At 36.8% G+C, this 25,517-nt stretch overlaps 1 protein-coding gene across 9 annotated transcripts in view; it reads right to left on the bottom strand.

The window, feature by feature from the left end:
• NLGN1 (neuroligin 1) overlaps positions 1-25,517 on the bottom strand; it is an 848,745-nt gene that overhangs the window by 666,917 nt on the left and 156,311 nt on the right. For 4 of the 9 annotated variants that reach the window (XM_086674739.1, XM_086674740.1, XM_086674741.1 and 1 more), the window contains exons 1-2: positions 23,947-24,638; positions 2,936-3,748 (exon numbers count right to left, since the gene is read on the bottom strand). In XM_086674739.1, coding sequence (XP_086530865.1) covers positions 2,936-3,428 — 493 coding nt within the window. In that variant the 5' untranslated portion in view covers positions 3,429-3,748; positions 23,947-24,638. Of the gene's footprint in view, positions 1-2,433; positions 2,494-2,935; positions 3,749-23,946; positions 24,640-25,517 lie in introns of those variants that run through there. The other 5 variants (XM_086674737.1, XM_086674736.1, XM_086674735.1 and 2 more) reach the window with 2 other exon arrangements.

Raw genomic sequence — 25,517 nt, 5'->3', positions numbered from 1 at the left:
AATGCTTTGTTCTTTGTATATTTACTTGAATGCAGTAAGTTCTATGAGAAGAAAGATCTTCGTTTCATTCATTACTGACTCCTTTGCATAGTGCATGACTTAAGCAATTAAGAAATAGTTTTGGATGAATACAGTATGCACGGATTATAATGTACTTGGCACAGGGATGGGGGTTCACCCGCCTTGGAAGATGACTACACACAATTTTTTTAAAAAGATAAATAATAACAAACCAAAATATCTTATCACCTATAAAATGCAGCACACCTATTCCTATACTTCCTGAATCATCATTTATAAACATCTAGAATTCTGTTGAAGAACTTAGAGTCCATATGAGATAAATATTGGCATAGATAGATAGATATTATAAATGACTAATATCTTCTTAAACCAGAATACTATGATTTCATGAAGTGACCAAAAGAGACCTTCCATGATAGAGAAGGAAAAAAGTTAAAAGTTTGGAAAAAAGAATTCTACTCCTCTGCTTAAAGTCAAGCTCTAAAATTTAGTTTTATTTAGTTTAAGAAAAGCTATCTATATAGAAAGCTACATTTAAAATCTTTGTTATTTAGACTTTGGAGTAATATACAAACAGCCAATGAATGATCAAAATTTATGTATTAATAATAAGATATATTAAATACCAAAGCAAAATAATTGTTTGAACTGCTTAACATAAAAGCACAATAGATTTGGACTCTAAACCACACAGACTGAAGTAGGTATCTACAGATTTTGTCCTCAGGCTAATTATAAATGAGTTCAAAGTTGCCAAAGTAAATAGCACAACCTTACACACCTCTTTGCCAACTCTCTCATACAGCCGATGGAACCGACCATCTAAAGAATGATGAAGAAGAATTTTCTAATGAATTCATTCCCCCCTGAAGTTATATGAGAGGAAAGGTCACTTTCTCACTTACTAGCTTACCTTTTTGGTATTTTATCATTTTCTTGATTGTACATATTTTCATGTATTATGCTCTATTTATGCATTCTTTAATAGCATCTTTATTTATGACTTTGTGAATCAACATCTTTGTGATAGGAGGTGAAAGTCACTTAGTTAATTACACGTGCTTGACAAGCTGCATAATAATAACCACTGCAGTATTGTACATTAGTTGAAGGTATGTAAATTACTGCAGTTTTTCTCATTTGGGGAACAAGAGACTTTGTTTTGGTCATTTAGAACACCTTTGCTGTGTCTGTATCTGTGCTTTTCTCAAGTATACTGTGCTTTTAACCCAAATCATGGCATCAATAATAAAATAGAGGTTAAATCCCATTCTACTAGTATGACCAAAGAAATAAAAACCAAACCAAAACTCAATTGAATGCGAACACTCTGGTCAGCAGTTGAGAATTTTGTTATATGAAACTTCTTCCATACAATGCAATCCTCATAAAACAGAACAGTTTAGACACTCCCTGCCCCACCGGGATGTTGTAATGAAATCTGACTTGGTCCAGCCAGATTAGAAGTGCATAGGGAGACAGAATGTACAGCACTGGAATGTTAATATGACTTCTGTATGAAGATTGGAAAGTCTACAAAGTTATGAATAAGGTCAAAATAACACTTAGATGATTTACTGCCATAAAAAATCATACTCTCCTATGAGTGATTTACTGGATGTTATATAAAAATGGAGTGTGGACAAGCTACATTCAGATGCAAGCTTGCAGCTGTCAGTGTGTACATGTGCTCAATCTGGCTAGAGGATGATTTGAAGGTTGATTTAATTGTAGCTTCTGAATCATGTTCTTCCCTATGTGTTAAATTGTTTAACATAAATACAAAAATGTTAAAGTAATTTTAAGACTGTAAATATTTAGTATAAAAATCTGTAAAATCTCATTCTTTTCTGGAAGAGTAACTGAAAATATAGACTATCTGGGAAAAAATACCATGACTGAATAATGGTGACTACCAGACAGTTACGGCAAATTTACCCTTATCTGAGAAAGTTCACAGGGCTTTCAGAAGTAGCTGAGAATAAACAAACAAAAAACTAGGTGTGTGACAGAGCTCACCAGTGTTACGAGAAACAGAAATCTGTATCTGTAGAACAGGGTTCAGAGATAAAGTCGACCAGTTGGTAAGGCAGCATCATTTGTGTTCCTTGCAGGCAATGTCATAGCCTAAACATATCTTGTCCTCTGAACACAAACTCAAAGCAGAGATTCAACCCCTATTGATGCTACCAGCACCAAAACATCAGGCACCACCAATGAGCTTTGTCAATATTATCCACTCAGCTACAGCTCTCCTTAATCATCTTTCTATTCCTTGACATGCCTTCATTAAATTCCAAATATCACCTAGCCATTTACTTCTCAGCTCAGCAAATCATCCTTAGGGAGAATATCTTCTTCCTCTGTAAGCTTTTTCCCCCATTTTTTTATTTCCACTTTTATACATACCTCCTTTTCTACATATTTTCTTGCCGGGTTTTCTGGCACATTCCTTGGATATTCTTTTTACTGAAAAATGAATAGAAGACTAGAAAATAACATGGCGCTCCATCACAGACCGCCGGAACATGCAACACCACTATCTAACTTAATACGCTCCTGCATTTACTGAGTGCGAAAGATCCCCAATTCGTTGAGCCTGCACATGCAATGGAGAAATGTTGATGCATCTTCTCAGAAGTCATTCGGTAGGAAATGGAAATTAGGAACCCATTTCTACCTAAATATACGTGCTGTGGAGGAAAGAAAATGAGTAGGCACAGGAAAAAATAAGAACAGAAACATTAACACACATAAACAAAAAGAGCAGCATGCAAGCATGTAAAATATGTCTACATGCCAACAGGAAAAGCCATGCATGCTACCAGTACACATGAATCAATATTGTTAGAACTTAGAATAGAAAAGAAAATATAAATTTATCTCCCTGTTTTTCCTGCAGTAAACTCACCATCCTCAGTCGGAACGTATATGTTTAAATATAGGCAGTCTTCACTCTGGTCTTGCACATATGACGAAACCACATCCAAGTTATTAGTAAACCACACAGGAAGCATGACTTCTGGCAATCTGCCATCAATGATATTCTGGGGACACACAGGAGCAAACTGAGTTGCATTCCTGATATCTGACCAGGGAGATGGTGGTTCTGGAGGCTGAAAACGATGTTCCCCCGTTGGTGGAGCTGCATATGGAACCCCAAGAAACTGAATAACAGGCCCCAAAATTTCATTATTGAGTTCTTTCTTCATCCCTCTTATCTTGCCGAAGTTGGTAGTGACCAGTGGGTCTGCATCATCCAATTTTTGTGAAAGCACATGGGCAGCCTGAAGTAAACATCCCAACACACAGAGAGTCAATGAGGCACCCAATCCCCTGTGTACCAAGCATGCCATTACTGCTCTCCACACATAATTTGGCCACATGCATCTGGGCAGTGCCATGGTCCCACATTAGTTGTGTAGTTGTCTGGTTACAGTGAGGCAAAGGTATTTGTATCCGCTTTAGAAAGACTGGATAATGGTAGAACACACCTCCAACTTCTTCAAGGCAAGCTTGTCAAGAAAAGCTCAGAAAGCTCTTTATGCATCCAGTATCTCCCATTGATTTCACATGTATTGAAGTAGCATCTTCAATCATCACTATTTATCAGACCATATCCTATTGACCATTCTGTTTTCCATAGTAGCAATGTGACAAGAGTGGCCATTGACTGTAGATTGCCCTCTTACAAATCAAATCCAGTTAGCAGCAGATCTGCATCCTAAAGAAAATGAAAATAAATCATTAGGATGAACAAGCTGAAATAGAGCAATAACTAGATGTTTTACAAGCTACAGAAATACATAAATAGCTGCTAGAGTCAGTTAAGTTAAATACTACCATAGGAAAATTATGGTTTGATGCGAGGTGAAAGGGGAAATAACTGATTATTAGATTCTTGAAAAACTTGCCTGCTGACTTACACACATTTAAGTGGAAGCGGGCCTTTTCAAAATATGCGATTTCAGGAGCATTTCACAGTACACTTTTTTAAAAAAATACTAAAGGCTATATGTAAAATTTCCCCTTTATTGATGGTCTTCAATCACATCAAGGAACTACGGAAGTAATCAGCAAACACACTAAAAATTAGAATTAAATAGCAGAAAACCTTTTGAAAATTATTGGTAGGGAATTAGTGGAATGTAAACAAACTATAAGAGTGACTATATATATTTAAGAGCAAACAAACAAAAAGGTGGTCCCCAATATTATGCTACATAGAAAAAACAAAGTAAATGTTAGAGCAAGAAAACTAACACTAGTTCAACTGTGATCATTTAAGTGCAACTACCTTATAAGATCAACCTCCTTGATGTTTCTCAAAAGTTTGCACCAAATCATTGGGTATAGGTCCCTCACCTTAAATTAAGTTTCAAAAATTTTAAAGATAAAATGGCTTCAGACAAATTTGAAAAAGAAACAGAAATTGGCATCTTTTTGAGGACTAAAGTGTTTTTAGTTTTTTTTTTTTTTACAATCTAGCTATAATATTTTAAAAATCAGTAAATTCTCAACATGAAAATTAATTTCTGCATCAATGTATTGTAAGTTACAAGTTTTGTTTTCACTACCTATCAGAGATCAAAGGAACAATAAAAAATAAAGTGTAGTAGTTCTGTGAAACAATCATACTTAATCACCACATCTTGCATATTAACACTAACAGAACATCTAACACTGTTTACCCAATTCAACTTAAAACACATCAGGATAAAATGTAACACTCAGTGCAGTGCAATTCACAGCGTAATCTTACTTTAACTGCAAGATAGCATACAACTCCGCAAATTCATCTTTTCTTATTCAAGCAACCTTTTCAAGTGCTTACTTTGAAAATAATAGTGTTGATTTGTATTACAAATGGTTCTATCCTGTCATCTTATGAGAAGATTCCCAAAGAAGTGCTGGTCTGGCAGTGAGGCTGCCCTGACTTTGTGTTACCGAAAAGGAGATTGTACAAACTATATAGGGCAGTGGGAGATTTGGTTCAGGCCTGGTGTTCCTTTAGCTCTGAACAATCCATCACAGAAGGCAATAAGGAGATAAATGTCTTTCTTCAAGAGTACTTCCGTCTGTGTTAATTCATAAACCTTTGCTGTGAAAGCTCATTAACATACAAAAGGCAGGCTTAGACCCATCCCATTCCTGTCTCAAAACTCAAGCACATACTGAAGATTTAGCTACACGAACCCATTTCTATTAAGAGTACACAGTGTTTATTTTTGTGCAGAATCGTGGTGAGCCACAGCATGGCTGAGTCTTTCCTAGTCACATTTGGTGGTAAAAAGCACCGTATCAACAGATGAAACACAACAGTCAGTCAAGTTAATGGTAGAAAAGCCATTGTAATTACGTCCAGGAGCCCCACAAAGATATGAGACTCCAAAAAGACAGCAAGCAATTGAGCCTTATATGCCATCCTGAGCTAAGGAAAGGGAGAGGGGGTGTGGGCGCTTCAAAAGGTAAGAAGGCAGATCACAGGAAGATGAGACAAGGAAATATTTGGTAAAGAAAATTTGCTCTGCCACACAGGGCTCCTCCAAGGAACAAATCAAAGTACACCTGGTGGAGGGTCCAAAATATCACTACGAGTAGGGTAATAAAATAACCAAAGTCACAACAACAGAGAGCAAGTAACAATCTCCAGAAAAACACCTCCTGAAGGGCCAGGCCCTGGACAGTGTATGACCCTCCTTTAACAGAGCAGTGCTCGCAGGTGCAGAGCACACAACAAGCTTTTAAGACACATAAGGGACAGAAAGCTAGCCAAAATGACGAAATGGAAGAATTCTCTTCAAAAGAAATTCCAGGAAGTAGCGACAGCTAACAAATTGATCAAAACCGATTTAAGCAATATAACTGAACAAGAATTTAGAATAATAGTCATAAAATTAATTGCTGGGCTTGAAAACAGCATAGAGAGGACAGTAGGGAATCTATTGCTACAGAGATCAAGGGACTAAAAAATAGTCATGATGAATTTAAAAATGCTATAAATGACGTGCAAAGTAAAATGCAGGCTGCCACAGTGTGGACTGAAGAGGCAGAGGAGAGAATAGGTGAATTACAAGATAAGATTATGGGAGCATCTGGGTGGCTCAGTGGGTTAAGTGTTTGACTTCGGCTCAGGTCATGATCTTGCAGTTTGTGAGTTTGAGCCAATTCAGGCATTGGGCTCTGTGCTGACAGCTCAGAGCCCGGAGCCTGCTTCAGATTCCATGTCTCCCTCCCTCTCTGCCTCTCCCCTACTCACAATCTGCCCACCCCCCCTCTCTCTCTCTAAAAAATAAACATTAAAGAAAAATTGTTTTAAAAAATTATGGAAAAAGAGGAAGCTAAGAAAAAGAGAGAGAAAACAAAATCCAGGAGTATGAGAAGAGAATTAAAGAAGTTAAGTGATGCAATCAAATGGAACAATATCCATATCACAGGTATACCAGAAGAAGAAGAGAGAGAGAAAGGGGCTGAAGGTGTACTTGAACAAATCATAGCTGAGAACTTCCCTGATCTGTGGAAGGAAACAGGCATTGAAATCCAAGAGGCACAGAGAACTCCCTTCAGGCGTAACTTGAATTGATCTTCTGCACAATATATCATAGTGAAACTGGCAAAATACAAGGATAAAGAGAGAATTCTGAAAGCAGCTAGGGATAAATGGGCCTTAACATACAAAGGTAGATACATAAGGGTAGTAAGTAGACCTATCTACTGAAACTTGGCAAGCCAGAAAGGAATGGGAGGAAATCTTCAATGTGATGAGCAGGAAAAATATGCAGCCAAGAATCCTTTACCCAGCAAGTCTGTCACTCAAAATAGAAGGAGAAATAAAGGTTTTCTCAAACAAACAAAACTGAAGGAATTCATCATCACTAAATGAGCCCTACAATAGATCCTAAAGGGGACTCTGTGAATGAAATGTTGCAAGGACCACAAAGGACCAGAGACACCACTACAAGCATGAAATCTATAGATAACATAATGACTCTAAACCCATATCTTTCAATAATAACACTGAATGTAAATGGACTAAATGTTCCAACCAAAAGACACAAGGTATCAGAATGGATAAAAAAAACAAGACCCATCTATTTGCTGTCTACAAGAGACCCATTTTAGACCTGAGGACACCTTCAGATTGCAAGTGAAGGGATGGAGAACTATCTATCATGCTATACGAAGTCAAAAGAAAGCTGGAGTAGCCATACTTATATCAGACAAACTAGGCTTTAAATTAAAGGTTGTAACAAGAGATGAAGAAGGGCATTATATAATAATTACAGGGTCTATCCATCAGGAAGAGCTAACAATTATAAATGTCTATGCACCGAATTCAGAAGCACCCAAATATATAAAACAATTAATCACAAACATAAGCAACCTTATTGATAAGAATGTGGTAATTGCAGGGGACTTTAACACTCCACTTACAACAATGGATAGATCATCTAGACAGAGAATCAATAAAGAAACAAGGGCCCTGAATGATACATTAGATCAGATGGACTTGACAGATATATTTAGAACTCTGCATCCCAAAGCAAAGAATATACTTTCTTCTCGAGTGCACATGGAACATTCTCCAAGATCACATAATGGGTCACAAAACAACCCTTAATAAGTATAAAATAATTGAGATCATACCATGCACACTTTCAGATCACAATGCAATGAAGCTTGAAATCAACCACGGGAAAAAGTCTGGAAAACCTCCAAAAGCATGGAGGTTAAAGAACATCCTACTAAAGAATGAATGGGTCAACCAGACAATTAGGGAAGAAATTAAAAAACACATGGAAACAAATGAAAATGAAAATACAACAATCCAAATGCTTTGTGATGCAGCGAAGGCAGTCCTGAGAGGAAAATACATTGCAATCCAGGCCTATCTCAAGAAACAAGAAAAATCCCAAATAAAAAGCACCATATCGACACCCAAAATACAGAAACTGGGTGGCACGTTAAAAATCTCCATCACCATTTTTTATTCAGCCTTATTTCCAAGTACAGTGATTTCCAAAAGTTCTTCTTTATACACTTGGTACCTTATTAATATTATAAAGTAATTATTTCATTATTAACAAAGAACACTCATTTTTGTATTCACAAGCCCTTAACTGTGTTAAAAATAAAGGGGGTCCTGTTTACCACTGATGTGATACTTTAACACAAGTTGTGAAGGATTAGATTTCTGTACACCAGGGTAAATTTTCAAATTCTAATAACATTTTGTTACTGAGGTTACAAAAATGTCCCATTTTACAAGGGCTTACCTGTATGGAGAATTATGGTATTGACCCCAAAGATTTTTTAGAAGTTGGTGTTATATTAATAACAGTTGTCCAAGTCTAACCTAAAAATATGGCTTACTTAAGTTAATGAAATTTTAAATATGTGTGTAAATTAGTCTGTGTGTGTGTGCACATACGTGTATAGATTACTAAATATAAAGACTCTCAAATTTCTTGGCAGACTTTTTTTCCTATTTATTGGTGCTTTCTTAGCTTTTTTATATGCCAAACCCTTAGCTTTTATGCATTTACATCTCATTTACAATAACCCTATAACATAAGTTCAACAGTTATCCCCTTTTTACTCAGAGGGACTGAGACTTCAAGAGGTTAAATACCCTGACCGAGGTCTCTCAGCTAATCAATAGCAGATCCAGGAGCCCACTGGAATCTGATTTAAAAGCTGCCCTCTTGATCACTGCACCTGATAACACTCTCACTTCACAATTAACACTTTTTAAAAAATTGATCCTAGTGCACTTAAAATTGAATTGTAAAAGTGTTTTATGTTCCTCCAGAAAGACGGAGTCTAGGTAAATACTTTGACAATTTCATAGGAACAGAAATTTAAATGGATTACCCTGTTCTTATTGGAAATTTCGATTTTATTTTGCTAGATTTCTTCTATTTTACTCTTTTTAACTTTTTTTTTACATCTATTGCAGTGATCAGTTATTCATATGTGTTTACCTAAGATTATGCTAAAATAACAAAAAAAATTACAACCTTGTAGCCTAATAGCCTAAATGTCCATTAATAGATATTGATAAATGAATTATGATATATGCATAAATTAGAATTCTATACATCAGTGAAATAAAGGACCTGGACCTAAATATGTCAACTTAGATAAATCCTAGAAGTTTTAAACAAGCAAATTGCAGATGAGACAAAGTAAAGTGTTATTCAAATAAAGTATAAAATATGCAGAGCAAAGCTATATATTATTCACAGATTACATAAATATGTAGTAACAGAATATTTGTCATCCCTGGGTAAGGAGGAAAGCATATGAAATTAGTCTAATGGTTAATAATTAACATTATTAATTAATTAATTGGCATTAAGATTGATAACCTGTGGTGAGGTCTTAAAAGACCATAATTAATTGACTACAATTAAGTTTTACAAATCTAACATTTGATAGCATTAGGTGATACATACACACACACCTATACATCTTTGTTATGCAATTCTCTGTATTTTTCTATGTGTTTGAAATCTTTTATAATAAATATGTTAAAATAATAAGATCAGCAAGCCTTATTCAGCAGGCCAGGCAAGTAGATGAGTCTATTAATTCATATAGGACTAGCTCCATTGGACTTTGCAGTTAGTGCAGACACTAGCTCAAAAAATTCTTCCCTTTGGGTTAAAGTATGAGTAATTCCACTGAATTATAACATTTTAAAATAAATAACATTTTAAATAACATTTTAAAAGGCATCATAAATGGAAATATATTATCTCACTTGCATTAATTCATCATAACTGGTGGAACTAGTTTGTTCCTGAGTAACCCAGATCAAAGAGATGACACTGGAGAGAATAGAGAGAACTTCTTGAAACATTAGATAATCATTCATCCAATCTTCCACTCATTCAATAAACATTTATTGTGTATCTGTAATATATAAGCTATTGTGCTAAATGTTATGAGAATTTAAAGACAAGTACAATTGCATCTTTGCTCCCAAGTAGCTATAATAGTGTAAAGGAATAAGTCACATTAAAAAAAATGACTCTAATGTAGGTTGGAATGTGACATGTGTGCAACAAATACACAATGAATGGGGATATGGAACCCAGCAAAAAGTTTCTGATTGATAACTTTACATAGTCTTATATGTCTTTTTTAAAAATATGACCTATTTATTTTCTACCTTGCTCTGTTTTTAATTTGTTTTATTGTTGAACCCAACTCTCCCCTCCTCCCGCTACTGAATTTCTTATTCAAGGGCAAGGATTTTGTTGTTTTTAAATAGTATCTTCATATCCATCATAAACTCTATGTTGACAATCCTTTATATAATGCAGACATGGGTAAAACCTCAGCTCATATGGACTGACTGAATGCTTATCACCAGAGTGGTGTGGAGTCTGCTCAATGCTATACAATTGATTGTTGTTATTTACTGTAGTTATGTTCCATAAAGTCACTGCAAACGTCAAGTTAAGAAACATGGATACATGTTCCTAGGGAAATAGCTATAAATTACTCACATAGTTATAAATCATAATCTCAATTTCAAATTAAATATTTATAAATCATTCACATAGTTGTAAATTATAATCTTCAACCCTAAAAACAGTTCATCCTAGTAGATTCTATTTTCTTTATTTTACAAAAGAGAAAACAGGGTTCAAAAATGTTAAGTGACTTGTCTGAGGCCATTCCACTAACAGGTGCCAGAGTTGAGATTCAAAGCCCCTTCATCTGGCCCCAACACTGGACCTTCTTGCACCACACAGCACTATGTCTATCATTTCTGTCCTCCATTCATTTCAGTGTGACAGCTGAGACAAGGAGGGAGAAGATACCCTTGTATAACCTCAGCTGGAAACTATGCTTATAGGAAGACGCAAAGTGTTTGCTGCTCTGTGAATGGCTGCATACCTGTGAGTATTGACTTTGGGGTTACAAATAAATTTTAGTGAATAGGCAAATTTGAAAACACAGGTCCACGAATAATGATGATTGACTGTATTAACTAAAGATAAATAATATTTTATAACTATGGGTCTATGAGTCATTTTGAGGTCAGAATATATCAGCCTGTCACCAGCCTGTCACTACTAATAACTAGTAATAATCATTGGTTTTAAGAATTGGATTTACTACTAATAATTTAATAATAATTGCATTTAATAATAACTGGTTTTAGTGGAGTACAGTGTTCTCAGCCAGCCGACGCCACCCATGTAACTGGAATGTGCTTATTGCAGTCAGCTCGCTATAAGAGAATCTGACCACCAGCAGATTTTAGGATTCCTATAGCAAGATGTTTCACATACATTCTGGAGGTGGTTCAAAATTTGGAGACAAGGAGTATCCTGCGTGACCCAGCAGTGGGAAAACAAGGAAGGCTGCATCTGAGATGTCCAGACCCCATTCAATGCATATCCTTCCCCTGTTGTTGCTCTCTGGTACTGTTTGCGTGTAACAAAGCTGTCCAAGGAGTATAAACTGTTTGAATCCCATGAGTCCTTTCAGTACCTGAACACTTAAAGTAACTAATGTGTAATTAATTCACACAGTAAGTACTTAGAAATAGGATGAATAAACAAATGAATGCAATTGCACAAAATTGTTAGGCTTTAAAGGAAAAGACAGGTCTACCTCTAGTTAATAGATTAGGAAAGACATCTGAACAAATATTGATGGTCATGGAAGAGATTCCAGGCAGGGGGCACATTCTAGAAACATGGAAAGAATATGTAGTGGACATTGCAGCGCTCAGTCTTCCTGGAAACAGCTCACATTCCAGTGACTGGTCCACATCAGTGTAAGGCCTGGCCTTTTTGCCTCAATGCAGACCAACTCTGAGGGGCTATCCTGGCCCAAAAGCTCCCTACTGTATGGAAAGGGACAGAAGGAGGAGTTGACTATGATTCCTTCACTCCCTCCCATGTGTTTTTCCCAGCGGCGTGCCCTAGTAAATTTCCTGCAGGTAAATCCCCATCTCAGAGTCTTTTTTGTTCCCCCCTGGGAAACCTGACCTATGACAGAAAGGAAAGAAGCAGCAGTGTTTGAGGAGGGCACAGTTTAGTTTGGCAAGAACACAGAGTAAATGAGGTTCAGTACTGAATGAGACTGGAAAGGCAGGTTACAGCCAAATCAAGCGAGCCCTTTAATAAAAGGCTAAAGAGTTTGGATTTTATTCACAGGATGATAAAAAGTCATTAAATATTCCTTGCAGGGGAAGACTATTATCAAATTTATTCAGAAGAAAATTAAACTGGCAGTACTGTGGAGCAGGGATCTCCAAAGCACTGTGCTCATACCCTACTACAAGATGACCAGATGAGAGAAGGAAGGTAATCGTTGAACTATGTATCATAATTATATAAAGCTTGAAGATAGAGAAATTAAGCTTTGCTAATATGAATACATGGTTAAATACCAGTGTCTCCACATGGTTGCATGGCGTGTATAGCACTTGAGATATTCTTGGGAAGGTGTACAGTCTAGAACATGGTAGGATTCCCAGCAGTGACATTTTTGCTGTTATTGTTTCTTTCCAACACACAATGATATATTAGAGTTAACATCACTAGATAAGTAGATTTATACTTTTTTTCATCATGTTGTAATCAAAACAACCGTCACAGAAAAGAACTACTGAATTAAGTTTTTCTCGCAAGAGAAATATATGTTAAAGGAAATACTAGTAACACAATCATAAGAACAAGAAACAAACATGAAACTTCTAGTTCTGATACAAGCTCTTCAACTATATTGCAAGACTCAAAACTATGGCTATCGAATCATATACAATAATAAGTTAGACAAACATTTTCAAAAAATCAAGAAAGTAACTCAGAATGCAGATTTAGGGGCGCCTGGGTGGCTCAGTCGGTTGAGCGTGCGACTTCAGCTCAGGTCATGATCTCACAGTCCGTGAGTTCGAGCCCCACATCAGGCTCTGTGCTGACCGCACAGAGCCTGGAGCCTGTTTCGGATTCTGTGTCTCCCTCTCTCTCTGACCCTCCCCTGTTCATGCTCTGTCTCTCTCTGTCTCAAAAATAAATAAATGTTAAAAAAAAAAAAGAATGCAGATTTATATCCATTTCACTAACTGAACTGTGTCCTTAGGATCTCAGTGGCTTGGTATATTCATGAATGATAGAATGAAGGCGTCAACATTTATAAAATTTTAAAAATACTAATTTTATCTTTCTCATCTTTTAATGTTTATTTTTGTGTGTGCCTTGCAATCTGATACACAAAGTTATTTGTGTAGGAATGTATGTATATATTTATACTTTTTTGGTTTGGTTATCATAAACACAGGATTGCATGATCACAAAAATGTGGAGACCATTACCTTAGTGAATGAAATAGTGGGAAAGAAAGAAGAAACAGTTTTATTTTTATGGTCAGTTTAAACTATAGGTTAATATACCACATTTATGTGAAAATGACAGCAAATTGACTAATATTATAAATCACCAATTACTCACCAAGCCTTGTCCAAACCATTTACATGTCTCATGTCATTTAGTCCTCACAACCAATTTATAAGCCAAGTACTGGTATTTGAGATGAGGAAAATGAGGATTTGTGTACTTAGGTAACTTTCTTAAGGCAAAGCTAGGAAAAGGCAGACCCAAGAAACAAGCTTGGGACTGCCTAACTCCACAGAATATGCCCTGAACTTTTATGATACATGACATTTTGCTTTGTTCTCCAATGAGACCAACTCAATCAAGTCATATGTTCAGTTTGAGCATTTGAAGAAAGTGAAACACACCAGACACTAATAGGAGGAAAATAAAAAGGCTCTTGATCAGCTTGCCAGGGTTAATTAATAGGCATAGTTTAGAGCAGTTCCAAGCACTGTGATATTGAGACTTCTTCCAGAAACATTCCATAATATAGACTAGAGAGTAATGAAAAAAGTTAGGACTGGCAATAAGCAAGTCAAGAATGTTAGAATTTCAAGAAGCAAAGATTATGAGAAATGGTAATTCCAGTGTTGAATAAACTATATCTAGGTAGAAAGGTAAGTAGTACCTGAAGGGTACAAGGAGAAAAAGTAAGAAATAATTAGAACCAAGGATTATGAAAGGTCTACTCTGAGATGGGAATATCAAAATTTGAGATTTTGATCATGCAGAATTTCAAGAGATGCCATGGTCCATATTGTGGCCATACTACCATGGAGCTATTGAGAACTAATGCAGTAACAAGTATATTCTGCCATTACCACCATTAATTAATAACTTGATTAATGGCTTGCTCCAACTGAGCATAGACTGGGGCCAGTGAGCTAACAGCATCATCTCATTTAATTGTCTCTAATTACGATGAAGTAGAGATAGTTACCATCTCCTTGTAACTGATAATTAAATGGGAAATCAGGAACACAAAGCCACTGAAACATTTTTCAATAAAACAAGACCACAGTTTTATTAATATACTGAGTTCTAATAAATAAAAGGGGATAGTTCTAATATACTGAGTTCTAATAAATAAAAGGCTGAAGAATTAATACACTCTAAAGATAAGCCCTGCCCCCTTCTCAATTTTTTCCAGAGCCTCTTTTTCAGAGAAAAGGGTAGGCAGCCTTCAATAATTTTCAGTTATATACCATCCCCCTCTCTTCTGAAGAAAATGTAAGCAGTTCTATGTTTTCTTTCTCCTTGAGCTACTTCCACTCTAAATGAAGCTCTCCAGTGATGTGAGAAAATATCAGAGAGAAACAATTATTAAGAAGAAAAGGCAAACTAAAATTTGACAATAATAGAAGAACAAATTTTACGACCAAAATATTTTAAAGATTAGCAGGGAAAAAATCATGAGTATGTTGCCAAGGTTACACCGGGTAACAAAGTATCTTTGCAAAAAAAAAACAAGACTACTACTGGAAAGCAGCGCACAGCACCGGGAGCAGGATCCAGTGAATTGGGTCCAACCGTTCACCAACATCTTTCTGTCTAGGAAGTACTCACTTGAGCAGTGTTTGCCTGAAGGAACCCCAGCTAGCATCCCCCAAAGCCTGGCTCAAATATCAGTACTTCCTTCCCAGATCCTTCCAGCCACAAAAATACTCCTTTCCCTCAACTCTCAAAGCACTCGTTACCTTTCTTGTAACTGAATCTGTAGTACATTCTATTACAGTGATTTATAAACAAAGCTTCCCTCTTCATTCTCTTATATTGTTTAGTGTCAGCCATTGGTGAAGTCCACATGAGCAAAATAGGCATAGTGTTAATTCTCATGGAGACTAAAATTCCATGGGAAAGACACACTTTATGTAAATCAATCACACAGACAACTATTTAGTCATAAATGCTTTGCCAAGAAGGATAATGCAGGGTGCTCTGAGGGAAGACTTAATCAGTCTGGAGTGGGATGGATGATCTTCCTGAAGAAGAGATCTATAAACTGGGTTTTGAAGAATGAGTAGAAGTTGGCAGGTGAAGATCAGGGGACAGACAGGCAAGAGAAAGCCCAAATGCTGTCAAGCCTGGGGCTTTGCAAGAACAAAGAGGTAAGTGTAATTTGAGAACAGAGTAGGGCATTGGGCTGGAGAGGAGCTGACAATTCAAGAAAGTCTAAGCCATTTTAGGAATTTAAGATCTTATCCCAAGTATGATGAGAATTACAATCACAATAATGACATAATTAGGGTGGCCATAGTCTTTGAGAGAAACCCATTCATTTATTATATTATTTGCCATCACTTAACCCTACCCTCAGATTTTATCCATCAGTGATGTCTGACCTCTGTGAAGGCATTACTTTAGAGTTACAGCCAGAGAGGGTAAGACAGAGAAGAGGTAGAAACAAATTAGAGTACAACAAAAATTCCTCATCATGCAGGAATGTGCATGGATGACCCATGTAGACTAGTAGCTAATTCCACTGCTGTTTGGCAAAAAACGGGATTCTGAAAGGCCATAGCTTTTCTGACAACACAAAGAAAAAGAGACCAAAATGACAGCACTTCCTTCTGTATTCATATCTGAATATTTCTACTATGGCCATCATTACAACTAACAGCTAACTATTAGAGAGTTTCTTGTTTGTTTTGTTTTGGAGAGATGGCTAAAATAGGCTGTTTAACATTTAATTATATATAATAAGCTTTGCTTTCTGTTTACTCTGAATCTACTTTCAGATAAGATCTCCAAATATTAATTGTTAAATTTAATATCTAACTTAGTAATCTCAACTTCTGAATGAACAAGAAGGTGAAGAAGGTGAGAGGGACAGGAATTCATAAGAGAGGATGCTGAAGAAAAAAAAAGCATGGGTAACACTTTTAATGTATATGTAAAACACTGCAGGACACATTTTTAAAACCAATTGGTGACCCTGTGATCCCCCAAAAGAAAATGAATAATCAATCACTCAAGAGCTCAGAGAGCCAGCAAAGTAGGGCTGATTACTTCCCTTGATATTAAGTTGATGCTTTTGTCTGAAAGGGGCCACTTTTGGGTCACAAGTCGTTGCTTCCAGATGCAACTTAATTACGGCTGCCGGTATCTTTATAGAGAAGATAGCACAACCTAAGAGCACTACAACATTCTCAATTCACTGTTTAAGCTTATTTTTGTTTCTAGTGAGCTGCTGTGCCTGGGAAGAGTGGAGAATTGCCATTCCTGGTGCCCTGCTTAATTAAAGTCCTCTTTAAAAAATCCCTTGTTGCCAGAGAATAGCTACAACTTTGGCAGAAGCAGTACTAAGTTTCTCAGTATGGCCTTGTGCCAGGTTGTGTCAATCTTGACCCCTTGGAGGATGATTAGCAGAGAGGGGGTAGTTAAACCTTTGTGCCCATTCAGTCCCAGGCTTCTGCTGGAATTGGCAAACACTATAGTGACTATTGTTTAAGGAGTAACTGTCTAGTAGGAACTGGACTAAGACCACCAACTCCTTTCACGTAAGGCACCAAACAACAATAATGGCTTCCTGCCACTCCTGACCTGGCTTAGAGCTCAACCGGTACCCCAAAGGGGAAAGCATATTACACTTGCAATCATCTTCAGATATTCACATCTTTTATTTTCCCTGCATATTACAGTTCTATTAGTACTGACAGTAACAAAATTAAAAACAATGCTCTATTCACGGGCCATTTGTGTAACAAAACATCAATGAATAGATATTTGCAAGAATTTAACATATACATGGAACATAAGTTGCTAAATGAATCCATCATTTAAATGATTTCACCAATTAAATGATTTCACCAACTCTAATAAAATTGAATGGGGGGGTTAGAATTATGAAGTGTTAAAAAATGAAAAAAAAGTGTTTAAGATTATAACCAAAACACCAAACTTTACTGTATTTTAGATCTTATTGTCTATGGTCTAAGTGTTTGTAAGTGTTTGACTAATTTTTAGTCCTTCCGAAGTTCCTTGAGAGACCACATTTTCTTCATGGCAGAAAATAACTCTAATGTATTGTGGTAAATTACAACCAGAAATAATCCTATTATACTTGTAAGTCTTAATAATTTATCAAAATTAAAAACTATGTAAGAAATCATTACAAAGTTTCAATTATTATTTTTCTTTGATTAAAATTCAGTCCTTTTAAATATATTCCTTTCTACCTTTGGAATTTGCATATAACATCAAAATATCTGTCAATTCAAATAACAACTGATTTATGTTAAGGAAAAAATGGCAAAAATGAAGAGACCATGTATTAAGCAAGAGGTTACATATTTAGTTGTCAACATTCAAGACTAGAACCCAGTGTCCTTATTCACTTAACAAATATTTATTGGTCACCAATGATGTGCCAGGTACAGCTTTGAAACACCAGATAAAAATCCTTGCCATCATAGAAGTTATACAGTTACTACTATATTATTTCAGTGTGTAATATATTTTGCCTTTGTATATTCAATAACTCCTCAGAAGTTACTACTTGAAGACCACAGCTCTCAATAATGAGAACTTTTGGTATCAGCTTCACAGCACCATACATATTTAGAACACTTGGCATTGTTAAAGAGGTAATGAAACTAGTGACTTTTTTACCCATAAGAAAAAGGATAGATAACACTGTCACTTGTGTGTAAAGTTTTAGACAGCTAAGTAATATAGATTGAAATTAAAAATGACAGATGCACTGACTTGAAACATGATGGTTACTGAAGTGAACCTTTATTCCTTGTAGTGTTATGGTTAACTATTAAATGGCTCAAGTACTATTTTTAGGTGTGGGAATATTGTGACAACTGTTGGTCAATGTCATATGCTACAATCATTATTTTCTTGGTTAATTCTATCATAAGAGGAATGGTTATCAGGGCACCTGGGTGGCTCAGTCAGTTAAGCGTTCTGACTCTTGATTTGGGCCCAGCTCATGATCTCACGGTTGTGAGATCAAGCCCTGAGTCTGATTCCATGCTGCTTAGGATTCTTTCTGCCCCTCCTCTGCTTGCACATTCACGCATGCACTCTCTCTCTCTCTTAAAAATAAATAAACATTAAAAAAAAGAGGAGTGGGGGCACCTGGGTGGCTCAGTCGGTTGGGCGGCCGACTTCGGCTCAGGTCATGATCTCACGGTCCGTGAGTTCAAGCCCCGCATCGGGCTCTGTGCTGACGGCTCAGAGCCTGGAGCCTGCTTCGGATTCTGTGTCTCCCTCTCTCTCTGACCCTCCCCCCGTTCATGCTCTGTCTCTCTCTGTCTCAAAAGTAAATAAACGTTAAAAAAAACTTAAAAAAAAAAAAAGAGGAGTGGTTATCTTATAGGAAAAATTTATACTAGTGACAAACCCAAGTTAGTTTTTATCAAATCAATATTCATTGATTTCATGAGGGACCTTGTTGAACTTCCAAGCAAAGTGAGTATTCCATATTACAGTATGAAAGTATTCACCATAACTCTTTTCTTTTAAAGTCAGCAGGAATTTTCAATTCACTTTAAAATGTTACAATTAGGGGCGCCTGGGTGGCTCAGTCCATTAAGCGTCCGACTTCAGCTCAGGTCATGATCTCGCGGTCCGTCAGTTCAAGCCCAGCATCGGGCTCTGTGCTGACCGCTCAGAGCCTGGAGCCTGTTTCGGATTATGTGTCTCCCTCTCTCTCTGACCCTCCCCCATTCATGCTCTGTCTCTCTCTGTCTCAAAAATAAATAAATGTTAAAAAAATAAAAATAAAAAATAAAATAAAATGTTACAATTAATCTCTTTTCTCCTAAAAGGCAGCATTCACTGGGTGTGTTAAGGGAGGATAAAACTCCTATTACATTAAGTGATACCAAAGACCTATACAAAAGAATATTAGTATATCAGTTAGGTGTTTCAAAAAGGGAAGTTGAGGAACACATACAAGACCTTCATATCATTTCCTGACATCTTCGCTCTTCCCAGAGTATAACTGTGTTATTTAGATATAGGCAAAATGTAAGAAAACCATATTCTAAGAAGATATTTGCCCAATATTCCATCTGCTCCCCAATTGCTGCCCTATCTGTCCCCACTGGCAGTACCAAATAAACAAATAGGGAGGCAAACAAATAAGTAGGTCTACTTATTTTCTAAATTATGCCAAAAATTAAACAGAATTATAGGTGCAGGTAAATCGATAAACAAACAGTTCTCTTACTGAAGCACCACTTACAGCACACCCAAAGGGATGGCATGGGCTTCATCAGGTACCTCTAATTGCAGGCAGATGTGGTATTAGAGAAGACTACAGAAAAAGAAAAGGTTACTGTGTGGCTCAACTCAAGAGAACTAGTATTATGTTTGAAAAGTGTGGCTGGCTACATAGTTAAAATACTAAACTAAATTGCTACAGAAACCAGAGAAAAGGGAAATCACTGTGAAAAAAGTATATATTCTTCCATTTCATACATCAAATCCAAGCTCATGAACTTAAAGGCAGGTCCTAAGATGTCAACTGTACTAAGTAGCTCTAGTCTCAGGCTGGACCCTTTATTTCCAGTGATGTTATCACTGTGGTTTCTGATTTTACATCTGTAGCAGTAACTTAACTTGCTTTTGTTCCAAAATGAATTTCATGCTCAACTTGTTTTTCTTAATTAAACTTCCTTTAGCAGTCCCTAATATGTGTATTATTAAAACTCATTAGTCCCATTCACGCTTGCCTGTCATTTTTTGGCTACACATTCATATATTGAAGTGTTCTGTTGCTATATATAGGAAGAAAATTAAATAATAAATATGGGGACTTGAACGTTTTATGAGTGTCAGGATGAGAGACTGCCTGCAAGGCCCATAAGGTTTCACACAAAAGAGGCATTACTGCTAAAGCTAACATGCTGACATGTCTCTGATCTATAAAGTCTGCAGTAATGGCAGCAGTAAAGCGTTTTGCCATTGACTAGAATTTCTCTTACATGCAATGGAAATAGGCACAGAAGAGATTGTACTGACTGTTATAAAACGAATTCGTATAAAATCCCCCAAAAGTTTAATGTCTAATAATTTCAAATGCCTGAAGTGATTTACTAGTTTTCTCTAACTTCAGTTAAGCTTAGAGTTGGCAGTCTTTCTCTTTCGTGTAGGTTTACTACCAAATAGGTGGGTTTTTTTTTGGGGGGGGGTGTAATTTAAAGGCAGAAATAATTCATATCCTTTTATAACAACATAGACATATTGTATATTGTTAATGTGATTCCATTAAAAACAAAGCCAAAACAAATTTGTTACTGTTAAGGAATCACTCTTCTTAGAAACAGTTGAGAATGTAGCTACCCCACAAGAGTAACAGGTTAGCTACCTCAAAATATTTTCAGTTACCTTTTAAAAGGTATTAAGAAGGGCACTCTAGATTCATCATGAATATTCGCGATTTTATTTTTTAAAAATTTTCTGGGCTTTGCAAATTTGAGATATTAAAACATTGAAGTTTAAAATGAACTGAAACTTTTGTTGTGTTTTTACATTTCTTGAGAAAGCCAGAGATGGAATATTTGCATCTTTGGATGTCATATGTTAAATTTCAACAAATCATTAAAGAAGTATTTCCCTTTTCATTTTACTTTCAATTAAGAGTGTATAGCAATTTTCTTCTCAAAAATCGATTAATATAGAATAGCATTTAACTGTATTTAATCATCTCAAAATCACAGAAGGAAGCTGCAGTAAATATCTTAACTCCCACTGAATGTAAGGTCAATTAGAACAACACATGGGAGGCTTTTGAGGGACAGGTGAAGCTGTCCAGTGAATGCAGCATCAGTTTTTCCACAGTCATAAGCTTTGGGCAACCCAGTGCTATTTCTTATCACATATATCAGTCTCTGTGCTTCCAATTTTTTGGAAGGCTTCCATCCCTTCATCCCAAACTGCCACAGTTTGTGTTCTTCTTCAGCAAAATTGGAACAGCTGATCAAAACCACCATGTTCTTTTTAACAATCACAACCCAAGATATGTGTTTGGATAAGGTAGAGCAAAATGTAATTAATTTTCTAAGTGAATGCTCGGGTTTTTCAATCGTTCTTACAGTGATCCACTCTATTAGTAGAGAGTATTTCTGTAACTGGATACCTTGCTCTTATTTATTGGCTACAGTTTTAAAAAATTTTGTTGTATGCAATTTTATTTTTATTTCCATCGCTGTTGACCTTCCAAAGTGGACCCACTACCTGCAAAGGTACTGAAGTTTGGTGCAGGAACTGCTTATAGAAACCAAAGAGTAGGCCAAAGTTTCCCCTTTTTCTTTTTCACTGATGAAAGGGAATAAAACAAGAGAGTAGAGGGTATTGATTACTCTTGACAGAGAAAAACATTGTCCAGCCATGACAAAGGCACTTTAGGTTGAGTCTTCTGCTTCAGCACCATGGTATGTGCCATGACCACCAGTTCAATGGTTGTGAAATACACAAATAAACTTCTAAAAGAACCTATTTCTCATGTTTCATATTCTCCATCTACCTTTATATCAACATTACATTCTCTACTAGACTGAAAAGAAAAATTCCAGTTCATCACCCTTTAGCCTTCATTATTTATTTACTATCATCATTTATTATGTTATTTACTGGCTGTCTTTTTTATTAATTTAAACTTTGAAAAAATATGTTAACTATTATTGGGCTGTGTGGCTACGATCAGTGGCTAGTGTACCAATACACAGAACATCCATTCTTCTAGCTCACTCTGCACATGAACCACGTGACTGAGAGCTGCGTAAAAGAAAGGCAAATCTAGCCTCTCAGATATCTCCTTAAAACTAACAGTTGGGCTTATAAAAACGATATATATATATATATATATTGCTATTTTTGTCACCTTTAGGCAAGCTTACACAAAATCTGCATAAATAGGAAATATTTAACTTTACCATCATAGAATCCATGGGGGACAAAGTTTTATATTTTGCTATTTCATCTTAAAAAAGAAAAAGGGAATGGCATTGTGCTTGTTTCAGAACTTAGATGTAAGAAACACATAGACACACATAAAACCAGGAACAAAGTTTGGCAAGACTCCTCGTTTAATACCAGAATGTCTGATGTATTTGGGATTCCTGAAATAAGTAGTGGGATGATGAGTGCTTCAGATGACAGTGAAGAGTTGCCTTTCATGAGTTCACACATAATGGAGAGGCTTCAGTGCTAAAGCCATAAAGGTATCCACATCATATCATAACCTGTAAACAGAAACCCCTGAAAAAATATTTGGTGCTTTTCTTTAAAGATAAAACTGTACAAAAAAAAATATTTTATATTTTAACAATTACCTATCTTCATTTTATTCTAACGTATTTGGATATCTGAAGGTTTAAAATTTAGTGAATTGGCCTTAAATAGGAAGAACCAACTAAAATTATAGTGCTGAGATGTCAGAAGGTATAAAGGGCTGGGGGATATTCATTAACCTGTTTAACATATCTATATCTATCTATCTACCTATCTATATTTAAATGAATTACTTCTTTATATGTTATTGTTCTGAACCTATGTGTGTTCCAAAATTGGTTCAGAATAATATGCTTTACTGGATTCCAAAGCAACTTTTAGTTTCCGAAGTCAATTAATATTCACTCATTTGAGTGATTAATTTTAATTGATTTTCCTTCTGCAAATAATGATGATCTTTTCTTGAGAGCTAAAAAAATAAATTAAGATAATAAAAAGGGGGGAAAATCCTTGTATGTATTCAGCTGCAAGAAAATGTCTGGGAACGCGCGCGCACCGCTCAGTTGGAAAGAAAAGCCAGCGAGTGGCGAAGCAGCCAGGGCAGGGATGCATCAGAAATGCAGCCGGCTGCCTGGCGCACTCGCCAGTCGGGGCCCTCGGCATAAAGGCTGCAACGCCTTCCTGGACTCTTCCAACTCCAAGAAAGTTACCTCGGACTGTATTATGCAAAGTCGTGCAAGTGAATTACAAGACAACATGTGAGGCCGGTCACCCACCTCTGTGTCTACAGGATGCAGTGACCCTGTAACCCTTTAGCGTTCGGCTGAGAGAACGGGAAGGTGGGAGGGGAAAGGGAAAAAGGGAGGGAGGGAGGGAGGGAGAAGAAGATAATAGAAGAAGGGCCAATTCCCCCTGCAAAATTCCCCTAGAAGCCAAGCCAGCCACCGAAGCCAAGGCTGAGGCAGCAGCGATTTCTACTTGGGTTTTCCTCCTGCACAAGCAGGTTTTCCAAGGCATCACTGCTACCTCTCTTTAAAGTATCACTAGGAGGAAAGCCCTGGATCCAAGAGGGATCTCCTAACTGAGAGGTTTTCAACGCAAAGTTGAGAGCTTGGGGGTTGTTTGGCTTCCCCTCCGACGCCACAAAATAAGGTTTTTAAGCTCGATCTGGGTAGCTCCCTAGCGATCCACCCCGAGATGCGCGACGTGGCTTTATTGCATACCCGCTTCTCTCCCCATTTCACTGGCACCGCGTCCGCAGCACCTACCGCGCAGCGGCACACAAACCCAGGCAGACAGCCCCCTCCCAACAAAAGACCCCCAAACTTACCCTCAGTAAGATAAATCCACAGAGGGAGCCCCCTCAACCTTCCCTAGTCCCCTTCCAATCATTCAAGGAGACAGTTTCTACAACACTTCGCCGTCAAATTTAAGCTGAATTGGTCAAAGTATTTATCAGCTTCTAGACGCTTTTTTTCTTTCTTTCTTTCTTTCTTTTTTTTTTTTGAATCTTGAGCACCGGTAATTCTTGTTTCAGAATTCAAGATGCTTCCTTTATTTATCTTTCTTCTTTAAGCAGCCGCAACCCCAGTTTCGCGCCCCCCCCCCCCCGTTTTTTTTTTTTATTCACCCACGGACACTTCCAAAACGTGTCGATTGATCCTTTTTTCTCTCCAGATGAAACCACGATCCAGAATCCTCGGGACCCAAAGCCACCTCCATGTAATTCCGACCATCAGGCAAGAAATACAAATGATCAAACAACGTTACTTCTTTCGGCTGCAATCAGATAATCCTACTAATCCAATAGATTTATCTCGATTGGAAATTGACCTCAAAAATGAATCCCTGGCGCTGATGTCCAGTAGAGCGATTTCGTAGCCCTGTTCGGGTGACCGAAGGAACTGTGGTTTCTTTCCTTCTTCTTCTTTTTAAAAAATCTTTTTGAATTCTGGGTGCACTGCTCGCAAAAAATGCCGAGGACCCTGGTTTTCCCCTAATATAGGTTTCTACTCCAAATCGGTGCAGGATGAAAAATGGTACAAAGATACCCCTAGTGGCTCGAAGTGATATTGCAGGGAATCTCACTTTTTTTTTTTTTTAAATCCCTTCTCCTCACCTCTCCCCCCCCCCACCATCCCCCGCCCCCCACTAGATAACTGGCTGCTGTAGTAGTTAAATAAGAAGAAGGTGAACCGAGATTAACATGAATAGTATATGACTACTTGAAACATCGTCTGATCTCTCTTCTTTGTTTTACTTTAAAGACCGAATCTTCTGTGTGTCTATCTCCCCAGTATTGCATTTTTTTTTCAACAGAATTTTCCCCAATGGCATTTAGTAGCTAAAATGCCAGTTTGGAGCAGCTAGTGATTTCAAAGCAAATGTATTTGTTTCCTGAATAACTACAGATACCCAAAGAAACCTCAGTCTTCCTGAGATGCTGCTCTTTGGAAAAAACCTTAATGTTTTGTTTTCTTTAAAAGAATATGATTATGGATACATATTTTTTAGACAATCTCTTCTCATTTTGGACTTTTGATATTCATTCAGCAGAGCAGATGATGGATGCTGTAAGCCTATGGTCAAAGAGCAAAACCTAAGGGTCATTATATACTACTTCTCAATGTTTATCTGAACCTTGTGCAATTCAATGATCTCAAGATTACTACTAACATTTTTGACAGGTTTTAGAGAAAAAAGTGATGCAATCAATTTCAAGACTCCATTTTGGTAAGCAATACTTCACAAACTTCACTGTGCGTACCAAAGACCCAGGAATCTTTTCAAAATGAGGATTCTGTTTTGGTAGCATCAGAGAAGGAATGAGATTCTGCATTTCTAACAAGCCCTCTCACTACACTCTGATTATCAAGGATTAGTAAACTTCGGAAGTTTAAT

This window comes from Puma concolor, chromosome C2, assembly GCF_028749965.1.
Source record: "Puma concolor isolate L17-30 chromosome C2, mPumCon1.1.hap2, whole genome shotgun sequence".
Classification (NCBI taxonomy): domain Eukaryota; kingdom Metazoa; phylum Chordata; class Mammalia; order Carnivora; family Felidae; genus Puma; species Puma concolor.
This window is presented reverse-complemented; position numbering and strand designations above follow the sequence as displayed.